The sequence below is a fragment of the Bubalus bubalis genome, chromosome 24 (assembly GCF_019923935.1).
Source record: "Bubalus bubalis isolate 160015118507 breed Murrah chromosome 24, NDDB_SH_1, whole genome shotgun sequence".
NCBI lineage: Eukaryota > Metazoa > Chordata > Mammalia > Artiodactyla > Bovidae > Bubalus > Bubalus bubalis.
The window spans coordinates 24,037,690-24,050,369 of record NC_059180.1 but is presented as its reverse complement, the minus strand read 5'-3'; the positions used below and the strand labels follow the sequence as shown (position 1 = coordinate 24,050,369).

At 40.3% G+C, this 12,680-nt stretch overlaps 1 protein-coding gene across 5 annotated transcripts in view; it reads left to right on the top strand.

Annotated features, from left to right (window-relative positions):
- Positions 1-6,119, top strand: part of LOC102412341 (acyl-coenzyme A synthetase ACSM2B, mitochondrial) — a 52,347-nt gene extending 46,228 nt beyond the window's left edge. For all 5 annotated transcript variants that reach the window (XM_006073915.4, XM_006073916.4, XM_025275497.3 and 2 more), the window contains one exon: positions 5,078-6,119. In XM_006073915.4, coding sequence (XP_006073977.2) covers positions 5,078-5,179 — 102 coding nt within the window. In that variant the 3' untranslated portion in view covers positions 5,180-6,119. The remainder of the gene's footprint in view (positions 1-5,077) is intronic.
- Positions 6,120-12,680: the final 6,561 nt, after the last annotated feature.

The following is a 12,680-nucleotide window of genomic DNA, read 5'->3' as shown; positions in this document are numbered from 1 at the left end:
TTCCAAAAGGATTGGGTCAAAGGCTGAGTCTGCACAATTCTGATTAACTAACCCCTGTTCCCAAAGAACTAGGCTCAAGACCAGTCAGTTCTAGGAGAAACAGTCCTGGTTTCAAAGAGAATCATGCCAAAGGTTAGCACGGTTCCAACTGGGACAGCCTGATTTTAGTATCAGGCTAAAGTTTCAATGGAGCACCCAACACAGAAAAAGGCCTTAACTAGCAAGGATGAAACCTTTAAGTAGAACCTGAATAAAACCTGAGGAGCTTCAAAACACAAAGAGGGTAGAAGCTCAAACCTGAGAGACTTATCCTCAAACTCCAGGGCAGAATGTGGAGATGCACTATTGCTGCTGCTGCTGCTGCTAAGTCGCTTCAGTCGTGTCCGACTCTGTGCGACCCCATAGACGGCATCTCACCAGGCTCCCCCGTCCTTGGGATTCTCCAGGCAAGAACACTGGAGTGGGTTGCCATTGCCTTCTCCAATGCATGAAAGTGAAAAATGAAAGTGAATTCTCTCAGTCATGTCTGACTCGTAGCAACCCCATGAACTGCAGCCTACCAGGCTCCTCCATCTATGGGATTTTCCAGGCAAGAGTACTGGAGTGGGGGTGCCATCGCCTTCTCCGTGAGACGCACTGTTATGTAGTCTTAATAAGGGCTTCAGCCAAGCCCATGAGGAGTTCTGAAGCTAGGACAACTTTTCCCAGGGGAAGACAGGGAGAAGGGTCTCTATGCTCATGTAGGTTGGGTTTGGATGCAGACTGCCCTGGAAAGAGATAACTCTCCTTTACTGCTGCACTTTCCAAGGTGGTTTGGCAGTGGGGGAGTAAGTCTTTCATTCCCGCAGAGGGATCTGAGTAGCACATCAAAGAATCCACCACACAGAATTTCAACCTCAAACTGATAGTGAGGCATTACGCCGAGTCTCTGAAATCAGACTGTTCCATTCAAAATTCATCTCCATTACATTTCTGAACAATTACTCTGTGCCTCAAATTCCTTATCTGTAAAGTGGGCTAGTGGCGTTACACCTTCACAGTTGTTAATATGAGTTAATATTAATATTTGTAAGGCATAATGCATTTGGAAGAGTGACCAGCACATTAGTAAACATTTCATAAGTATTTTTAAAAGGAGACTAGAAATCCAATCATAATATAAATTTTGAATTGTAACAGTATCTTGGAGGATCAGGTGGGCTGGTACTATCCACAGTATAACACTATATTATTCAATAGATATGTCTCCTTTTTTGAGTTTCACATCTAGAATTCCCTGGGCAGCAGATTTTTTCCACTTCTTCCCTCCTTCCAGTAACTATATCTTTCTGCTTCCTTCTTCATGATATGCAGAGTGGTTTTCCTCTTACCCTTAAACCCAGATCTCCCCTGAGACTTCGTTCTACCCCATCTACATCCAAGTGGCCAAACATTAAATATTTTAGGTCATACTGTCTTTATTGCAACTCTGCCCTGATACTGTGAAAGTAGCCAGAGACGATTGTCAATGAATGGGTGGGGATGTGTTTAAATAAAACTTCATTTACAAAAACAGAGGAAGGCTGAATATTGCCCAAAGACTATTGTTTGCCAGCTCCTGCTCTATTCCATTGTGATTTTAACAAACTCCTTCAACAAAGTCAGTCTTACTTTATGGAAGATTCCCATACCAGCTTCTATGATACTTTTTCTTTATCTGTATCCCTGCTGTTGGGGCTTCTCTGGTGGCTCAGTGGTAAAGAATCCACCTGACAATGCAGGAGACGGGTTCATCCCTGGGTCAGAAAGAGCACGTGGAGAAGAAAATGGCAAGCGACTCCAGAATCCTTGCCTGGGAAATTCCATGGACAGAGGAGCCTGGTGGGCTACAGTCCATGGGGTTGCAAAACAGTTAGACACAACTTAGAGACTAAACACCAATCCCTTTTGTTATTCTTTGCATTAAACCCAAGACCATTCGACTCCTAGACCAAAGCCCTGGCAAGCTGATCCATATAGTGGGAGGCCAGTTCAGTTCAGTTCAGTCTCTCAGTCGTGTCCAACCCTTTGTGACCCCATGGACTGCAGCATGCCAGGCTTCCTGTCCATCATCAGCTCCTGGAACTTGCTCAAACTCATGTCCATAGAGTTGGTGATGCCATCCAATGATCTCATCCTCTGTCATCCCCTTCTCCTCCAGCCTTCAATCTTTCCCAGAATCAGGGTCTTTTCCAATGAGTCAGTTCTTCGCATCAGGTGGCCAAAGTGTTGGAGTTTCAGCTTCAGCATAAGTCCTTCCAATGAATATTCAGGGATGATCTATTTTAGGGTTGAATAGTTTGATCTTCTTGCAGTCCAAGGGACTCTCAAGAGTCTTCTCCAACACCACAGATCAAAAGCATCAATTCTTCGTTGCTCAGTTTTCTTTATAGTCCAACTCTCACATCCATACATGACTACTGGAAAAACCATAGCTTTGACTAGATGGGCCTTTGTTGGCAAAGTAATGTCTCTGCTTTTGAATATGCTGTCTAGGTTGGTCATAACTTTTCTTCTAAGGAGCAAGCACCTTTTAATTTCATGGCTGCATTCACCATCTCCAGTGATTTTGGAGACCAAGAAAATTAAGCCTTTCACAGTTTCCATTGTTTCCCCATCTATTTGCCATGAAGTGATGGGATTGGATGCCATGATCTTTGTTTTTTGAATGTTGAGTTTTAAGCCAACTTTTTCACTCGCCTCTTTCACTTTCATCAAGAGGCTCTTTAGTTCTTATTTTCTTTCTGCCATTATTGTGATGTCGCCTACATATCTGAGGTTATTGATATTTTTCCCAGCAATCCTGATTCCAGCTTCTTCTTCATCCAGCCTGGCATTTCTCATGATGTGCTCTGCATAGAAATTAAATAAGCAGGGTGACAATATACAGCCTTGATGTACTCCTTTTCCTATTTGGAACCAGTCTGTTGTTCCATGTCTGGGTCTACTGTTGCCTCCTGACCTGCATACAGATTTCTCAGGAGGCAAGTCAGGTGGTCTTGTATTCCTATCTCTTTCAGAATTTCCCACAGTTTATTGTGATCCACACAGTCAACAGCTTTGGCATAATCAATAAAGCAGAAGTAGATGTTTTTCTGGAGCTCTCTTGCTTTTTTGATGATCCAACAGATGTTGGCAATTTGATCTCTGGCTCCTCTGCCTTTTCTAAATCCAGCTTGAACATCTGGAAGTTCACAGTTCATGTACTGTTGAAGCCTGGCTTGGAGAATTTTTAGCATTACTTTACTAGCCTGTGAGATGAGTGCAATTGTGCAGTAGCTTGAGCATTCTTTGGCATTGCCATTGGGATGAAAACTGACCTTTTCCAGTCCTGTGGCCACTGCTGAGTTTTTCAAATTTGCTGGCATATTGAGTGCAGCACCTTCACAGCATCATCTTTAAGGATTTGAAATAGCTCAACTGGTATTCTATCACCTCCACTAGCTTTATTAATAGTGATGCTTCCTAAGGCCCACTTGACTTCACATTCCAGGAGGTGAGTGATCATACAATCGTGATTATCTGGATGGTGAAGAACTTTTTTGTACAGTCCTGTGTAGTCTTGCCACTTCTTCTTAATATCTTTTGCTTCTGTTAGCTCCATATCATTTCTGTCCTTTATTGTGCCCATCTTTGCATGAAATATTCCCTTGGTATCTCTAATTTTCTTGAAGAGATCTCTCGACTTTCCCATTCTATTGTTTTCCTCTATTTCTTTGCATTGATCACTGAGGAAGGCTTTCTTATCTCCTATCTCTTATCTTTATCTTATCTCATATCTTAGATGAGATAAGATATCATATATTATCTTCATCTTATCTCATATGGCCTTATCTCTTATATCTTTCCTTTTCTCCTTTGCCTTCTCTTCTATTCACAGCTATTTGTAAGCCCTCCTCAGACAACCATTTTGTCTTTTCAAGGACAGACAAATAGGAAATGACTGAGATGGAATTCAAAACCAGACCTTGTAACTCTTAGATACCTATTCTCTCTGGTCTACATTGATAGCCATACCTAATATTTTTGAGTGTTTACCCTGTTGGAGAGGAAGAAATTTTCCTCTACCTTTCTAGGTTCTTCCTGCTGGTCTAAGTATTAAATCAGTTTGAGACAGATTAATAGGAGAAATCAAATACAAATTTAGTCATGTATTCTTGGGAGAGACTCAGGAAAACTCAATAACTCACTAAAAGAGTCAGAACTCACACCTTAAATACCACGTTCAGCTGAAGACAAAACATGATGTTGGGAGTAGTGGTTTAGGGAACCTCAAAAGGGTGTTAGGCAATTCTAATGGAAATGGAAAAGCAAATATTTGGTAAATTAATGTTTTCTGAGCTGTACAGATACAATGGGTCACAGATGGACATTGATGTCTAGGCCCTGTTGAAACTTCCCCACACCCTAGACCATATTCTTTGCAGAGATATCTCAGGAACAAACTATTTAAACATTTTAAGCAGTTATGGGGTAAGGAACAAGAAAAGCATCCTGAGTCTTCTATTTCTTAAAAATAATAAGCCTAAATTAATCCTCACTCCCAAGAGGCACATTTTGAGCTGGCAAATTTTCTTCCCCTATAACCTCATGCAAGAATTTAGTCTATGTAATTGCACTTTTTTATCACAATAACTCAACGAAGTTGTTATCCTTCAGTCTGCTCAGTGGGAATACTGAGTCTCAGAAAAACTAAGTGACCTGACCAAAGCCAGGCACATGGTAAAGGAAAGGCTGGAGCCCAGAGAGTCTGAGGTAAAAACTCAGATGGCTGTTTACTGTGTCATGTTGCATTCATCATGCTGCATCTTCACTCTTCTAGAGAATGTCAGAGACCAGCTAACTAATCTTTATGTTTAATCTCTTGTCCTCATCCCAGAACATTTTCTGAAGATTTGTATCACACAAGGGGTTTCCCAAGGGACTTACCAGGATCTGTCCTCACTCACCTGGAGCCTTTGGCTTCAAGAGTTTCCTCTCACTCTATAGCAATTCCTCTGAAAAATCCAACCCATTGGGGTCACAAATAACCCACTTTGGACTGATCTTTTCTCAACAGATAGAGTTCGTCTTAGATCTGCCCAAGACCAAGACAGGGAAAATTCAGCGGTCAAAGCTTCGAGACAAGGAGTGGAAAAAGTCTGAGCAGGTCGGAGTCTAGTGATACCTGCAAGGTGCTTTACCTTGGATCCTGCCCATCTTCCCCTTTAATTCCATTTGAGTCATCTGCCTTCCTCTGGGGATATGAGATTCTTTATGACAAAACATGATCTGATTTTTATCTTTCCTTGGTTATCATTTCAAAATCTTACCATGTTAGATATTAAAAAAAGAAAAAGAAAGGAGGAATGAGAAAGAGAGGAAAGGAGAGGAAACAGAAAAAAAGGTGGGGAAAGAAGAAAGAGAAATTAAAATAGCAATAAAAAGAAATTGAGCAATATGAAAAGGAGGGAGGGATCATAAGATGGAGGCCAGGAGGAAAGATGGAAATAATTAGAGAGAAGAAGAAAAAAAGAAAGAGGAGAAAGGAAGAAATGAAGGAAAGAAAGAAGGTGGGAAGGTAGAAAGGGGAAAAAAGAAAAGACAGAACTCAATAAAATATCAATAGTAAGAGAAAATGATAAAGAAAAATGATGGGAGACAGGAAGAAGGGGAGAAAGGGATGAGAGAAGAAAATTTTTAGTTTTCTCCCACAAATAGATAGTGACAAGAATCATGAAGAAAACTGAATCTTATCTAGGAAACAAAAGGCTATAACACCCCATCACACTTCTAGGACAAAATCTCCCTACAGAGAGCCTTGTGAGTGTGGATGGAAAATTAGAATTACCCTCAAGTAACTTCAAATTTGGGGGCAATCATGACCAGAGGAGGGGAAACACCATTTATTGAGCATTTGCCGCATGCAAAGCACTGTCCATGCAAGCCATTTCACAAATACTATTATGTCTTATCTCAACGTGGCATCTACAGATTTCAGATCATGGCTATGAGAATAGTGCAGGCACCTCAAAAGGCTGGCCCTTCTCCCATGGCTTTTGTCTCTCTTTTTTTGTTATTTACTCTTCCTAGAATCAATAATAAAATGATTTTAAAGTTAAGACCCTAAGAGTTATCTTTGGGGAAAACAAAGACGTTTTGTTGAAGAATAAACCACAGAGTCAGTTCCTGAGACTTCTGGATCCCAGAGCCAGGGATCCAGGAGAGGGGTAAGGACTATAAGGGCTTTACCTATAACTAAGAGATGGAAGGTGAATCTTCCTAGCAGATTAAAGTTTAAAGTGAGTTGAAGAAAAAAGCAAAGGGTCTCTGAGAGTCTATGATTCTTCTTCTTAAGAATACTTAGTAATAATAACAACAACTTTAATAATAATATCAATTATTTATAAAGTACTTGCTAAGTGTCAGGCCCTATGGCAAGATACACATATATTAATTTCACTTTTCAATTCAAGTTCTATTATTTTTTCCCATTTTATGGTGGAAAAAATCTAAGATTTGGAGAAATTCAGTGATATTCTGCAAAGTCACATAGCTGGTAAATGACAGCATCAGGTTCAAACACAGGCCTATCTGCTTACAATGTCTATACATCCCTTTGCTCGCCTTCTTCTCTAACCCTTACTTCTCTTAAAGTAATCTTTTAAATATTCCCTAGAGAGAGGGGGTATCAGTGTAGGAAGATCTTGAGCTCACATCCTCCCAGGGACACACCAAATATATACCTACATATATAACAATTCCTCTTGAAGAATACTTCAGGATGGATTGAATAACTACTGCACATAGGCAGACCACATAGATATAGATAAAAGAGATGGAGACATGGCATACACGAGAATCCCACCCCTATCACAGCAATCTTCAGTAGGAAGCAATATTGCTGAAGGGTCCGAGTGCAAACTTATCCTCCCTGGGACACAGTGAAAATAGTTTAAAGTCCTCCTAGACCATACAAGAAGGAAACCCATTTGCTAACCCTAGTGAAAAGTGAAAGTGTTAATATCTCAATCATGTCTGACTCTTAGTGACCCCATGGAATGTAGCCCACCAGGCTCCTCTGTTCATGGAATTCTCCAGGCAAGAATACTGGAGTGGGTAGCCATTCCCTTCTCCAGGGGATCTTCTTGATCCAGGGATTAAACCTGAGTCTCCTTTATTGCATGTGGATTCTTTACCATCTGATCCACCAGCCAAAATGACAGGAAAGAGCTGGAGCCCTCTCCAGGGTCAGAGGTGCTGATAAGCACCACTGCTCCTATGACTCCCTGTAACCCATGCTTGTTCCAGCTCCAGCCACTTGCCAAGGCAGCCTTGACCCAGGAACTATACCTAACCATGCTCTGCTGCAGCTCTAGTCACCTTACCAAGGTGACCTTGGGTTTAGCATTCCCCAGTGACTTTTCTGGCCTAGGTCAAATATAGCTCCAGCTGACCTGTGAAAGGTGCCAGGTGAAAGTAGTCTACACAAGAGATGTTCCCATATGAGGCCACTCCTTAAAGAAAAAGAGAGGTATGTCTTTTGATTAATTCACAGAAACAAAAGTCAAACAAAATGAGGAGACAGAGGAATATGTCCCAGATGAAAGAACAAAATAAAACCCTAGAAAAACTTAAATAAAACAGAGATGAGTTATTTACCTGATAAAGTGTTCAAAGAAATCATCATGAGGATGTTCACTGAACTTAGGAAAGATTGCAGAACCTCAGTGAGAACTTCAACAAAGACTTAGAAAATATAAGAAAGAACCAATCAGAAACAAAGAATGCAATAACTGAAATTTAAAATATACTGAAGATAATCAATAGCAAAGTAAAGAGTACAAAAGAATGAATGAAAAATCAGGAAGATGGAATAGTGGAAATCCCTCAATTCGAACATGAAAAAGGAGAAATAAAATTTTTAAATGATGAGAGTTTAAGGGATCTCTGAGATAGCTTCAAGCATTCTAACATTTGTATTATAGGGGTCCCAGAAGAAGAGAAAGAGAAAGGGACAGAAAATTTATGTGAAGAGATAATGACTGAAAGCTTTCATAACCTGGGGAAGGAAATAGACATCCAGATATAGGAAAAGCAGAGCGTCCCAAACAAAATGAATCCAAAGAGATCCATAGCAAGACATATTAAAATAGCAAAAATCAAACATAAAGAGAGAATCTAAAAGGCAGTAAAAGAAAAACAACTAATCACATACAAGGAAACCTCATGACTATCAGTGGATTTTTCAGAAGAAACTTTACAGGCAAGATATATTTAAAGTACTGAAAGGGAAAAACTCAATCTAGCATACTCTATCTGGCAAGGTTGGCACTAAAAATTAAAGGAGAGATAAAGAGTTTTCCAGAGAAGCAAAAACTAAAGGAGTTTATTACCACTAAACTGGCCTTATAAAAGTGTTAAAAGGTTTTCTATAAACAGAAAAGAAAGATCACAACTAGAAATAAGAAAATATATAAAAGGAAAAAATTATCTGGTAAAGGCAAATATATAGTAAAAGCAATGTATCAGCCACTTAAAAATCTAGTATGAAGTTTAAAAGACAAAAATGTAGTACAATCAACTATAACTACAGTAAGTAATTCAGGGATATACAAAATAAAAAGATATAAAATATGACATCAAAAACATAAAATATGGGATGGGGATAAAAATGTAGTGCTTTTAGAATGCTTTTGAGTTTAACCAACTGTCAGCTTAAAACAGAAGGTTAAATATGCAGGTTGATATAGATGAATCTCATGGTAACCACAAACAAAAAAACCTACAATTGATACACAAAAATTAAGAGAAAGGAATCCAAACAGAAGACTAAAGGAATCCATCAAACTACAAGGAAGAGACCAAGAGAAGGAAACAGGAATTACTAAACAACTGAGAGACAATTAGCAACATATCTATCAATAATTACTTTAAATGTAAATAGACTAAATGCTCTAATCAAAAGACATAGGGTAGCTGGAAGGATATTAAAAACAAAACAAAAACAAAAAACAAGAGCCATGTATATACTGCCTATGAGAACCTCACCTCTCAGATATAAAGATACACACAGACTGAAAGTGAAGGTATGGAAGAAGATATTCTATGTATATGGAAAATAAAAGGAAACTGGGATAACAATACTCAGGTTAAATGAAATAGACTTTAAAACAAGACTGTAATAGGAACAAGAAAGGGCATTAATGATGATAAAGAGGTCAGTCCAACAAAAGGATGTAACCTTTATAAATCTTCATGCGTCTAACATGGGAACACTGAGACATAATAAACAGACTTTTGGACTCAGTGGGACAAGGAGAGGGTGGGATGATTTGAGAGAATAGCACTGAAGCATATACACTTCCATATGTAAAATAGATAGCCTGTGGGAGTTTGATATACAACACAGGGCACCCAAAACTGGTGCCCTGTGACAACCTAGAGGAATGAGGTGGGGGGAAGAAGGGGGAGGGACGTTCAGAAGGGAGGGGATGCATGTATGCCTATGGCCAACTCATGTTGATGTATGGCAAAAACCATCATGATATTGTAATTAATAAATAAAAAATATTAATAGCAATAAGGGAGAAATAGACAACAATGCAGTAATAGTGGGGATTTTAATATCCAACATACATCTATGGGTAGATCATTCATACAGAAAATAACTAGAAAAAAAGCCCATGCAACAATGAAGACCCAGCACAGCCAAAAAATAAACAAGTGAAATTCTTTTGAAATATATATATATCAGAAAGAAAAAGAAAATTACAGGCCCAAATCCCTGATAAACAGAGACACAAAATCCTCAACAAAATATTAGTGGGTAAAATTCAACAGCCCATTATAAGGATCATATGCCATGATCAAGTGAGATTCATTCCACAATGCAAAGGTAGTTTAATATGCATAGGTCCATCCATGTGATAAAACATGTTAATGAATTGAGAATAAAAATTATATAATTATCTCAAAAGATGTAAAAAAGGCATCCAGCAAAATTCAACATTCATTTATAATAAAAAATTTTTTCAGAAAGTGGGTATAGAAATCTCAGGTTGGTTTATTTCTCTTCCTCAGTTCTTGTCTCATCACAATAAAAATTTGGAGTGATGGAATAAAGGGTTTAAAACAACGGACAAGATACAGCTCAGCTCAGCTCAACTCAGCTCAAGCAAACAGATCTTTTATTAGACTGATACCGCCAAGACATGGGAACAGGCTGACCCCAAAGAAGTCCTCCCTCTCTCTCTCTTACCTTCCACCTTTATATATTTCCAGTCTCCTCCTTTTGGTTATGTCCTGTGCAAAACAGGGCTTGTACCCACCACCAATCAATGAAAAAGAATGCAAATGGGCATAGGCTCAAGGCTGATTGACAAGTTATATAACAGCTGCTGCTGCTTCTGCTGCTAAGTTGCTTCAGTCGTGTCTGACTCTCTGCGACCCCATAGACGGCAGCCCACCAGGCTCTGCCGTCCCTGGGATTCTCCAGGCAAGAACACTGGAGTGGGTTGCCATTTCCTTCTCCAATGCATGAAAGTGAAAAGTGAAAGTGAAGTCGCTCAGTCGTGTCTGACTCTTTGCGACCCCATGGACTGCAGCCCACCAGGCTCCTCTGTCCATGGGATTTTCCAGGCAAGAGTACTGGAGTGGGGTGCCATTGCCTTCTCTGTATATAACAGCAGGCTGTGTTGTTTATGTCTTCCCATAATTCAGTCTGTTATAATCAGATCTAGAATATTTGTGAACCCCTAATAGGCTCCTGTGATTGTGGTTTTTCAGTGTGTCTATCCTCTGATAGCGGAGAAGGCGATGGCACCCCACTCCAGTACTCTTGCCTAGAAAATCCCATGGACCGAGGAGCCTGCTAGGCTGCAGTCCAGGGGGTCGCGAAGAGTCGGACATGACTGAGCGACTTCACTTTCACTTTTCACTTTCATGCACTGGAGAAGGAAATGGCAACCCACTCCAGTGTTCTTGCCTGGAGAATCCCAGGGACAGGGGAACCTGGTGGGCTGCTGTCTATGGGGCTGTACAGAGTAGGACATGACTGAAGTGACTTAGCAGCAGCAGCATCCTCTGATGGAGAAGGATAAGATGCTTGTGGAAACTTCCAGATGGGAGAGACTGACTGAGGGGGAAACTGGGTCTTGTTCTAATGGGCGAGGCTATGCTCAGTAAATCTCTAATTCAATTTTCTGTTGATGGGTGGGGCTGGAAAAGGTCAGTTTTCATTCCAATCCCTAAGAAGTAAAGTGAAGTGAAGTGAAGTCGCTCGGTTGTGTGAAGTCGCTCGGTTGTGTCCGACTCTTTGTGACCCCATGGACTGTAACCTACCAGGCTTCTGTGTCCATAGGATTTTCCAAGCAATAGTACTGGAGTGGATTGCAATTTCCTTCTCCAGGGAATCTTCCCGACCCAGGAATCTAACAGGGGTCTCCCACATTGTAGACAGACGCTTTGCCCTCTGAGCCACCAGGGAAGTCCTAATCCCTAAGAAAGGCATTGCCAAAGAATGTTCAAACTACCACACAATTGCACACATCTCATAGGCTAGCAAAGTAATGCTCAAAATTCTCCAAGCCAGGTTTCAACAGTATGTGAACCGTGAACTTCCAGATGTTTGAGCTAGATTTAGAAAAGACAGAGGAGCCAGAGGTCAAATTGCCAACATCTGTTGGATCATCAAAAAAGCAAAAGAGTTCCAGAAAAACATCTGCTTTTGCTTTATTGACTATGCCAAAGCCTTTGACTGTGTGGATCACAACAAACTGAAAAATTCTGAAAGAGATGGGAATACCAGACCACCTGACCTGCCTCCTGAGAAATCTGTATGCAGGTCAGGAAGCAACAGATAGAACTGGACATGGAACAACAGACTGGTTCCAAATAAGGAAAGGAGTACTCAGGCTGTATATTGTCACCCTGCTTATTTAACTTATATGCAGAGTACATCATGAGAAATGCTGAGCTTGATGAAGCACAAAGTGGAATCTATTGCAGGGATAAAGTATATCAATAATCTCAGATATGTAGGTGACACCACCCTTATGGCTGAAAGTGAGGAAGAACTAAAGAGCCTCTTGATGAAAGTGAAAGAGGAGAGTGAAAAAGTTGGCTTAAAGCTCAATGTTCAGAAAACTAAGATCATGGCATCTGGTCCCATTACTTCATGGCAAATAGATGGTGAAACAGTGGAAACAGTGACAGACTTTATTTTGGGGGGGCTCCAAAATCACTGCAAATGGTGAATGCAGCCATGAAATTAAAAGGTTTTGCTCCTTGGGAAAAAGCTATGACCAACCTAGACAGCATCTTAAAAAGCAGAGACATTAAAATAAAGGTCCATCTAGTCAAAGCAATGGTTTTTCCAGTAGGCATGTATGGATATAAGAGTTAGACTGTAAAGAAAGCTGAGTGCTGAAGAACTGATGCCTTTGAACTGTGGTATTGGAGAAGACTCTTGAGAGTCCCTTGGACTGCAAGGAGATCCAATCAGTCCATCCTAAAGGAAATCAGTCCTGAATATTCATTGGAAGGGCTGATGCTGAAGTTGAAACTCCAATACTTTGGCCACCTGATGTGAAGAACTGACTCACTGGAAAAGACCCTGATGCTGGGAAAGATTGAAGGCGGGAGAAGGGGACAACAGGAGATGAGATGGTTGGATGGCATCA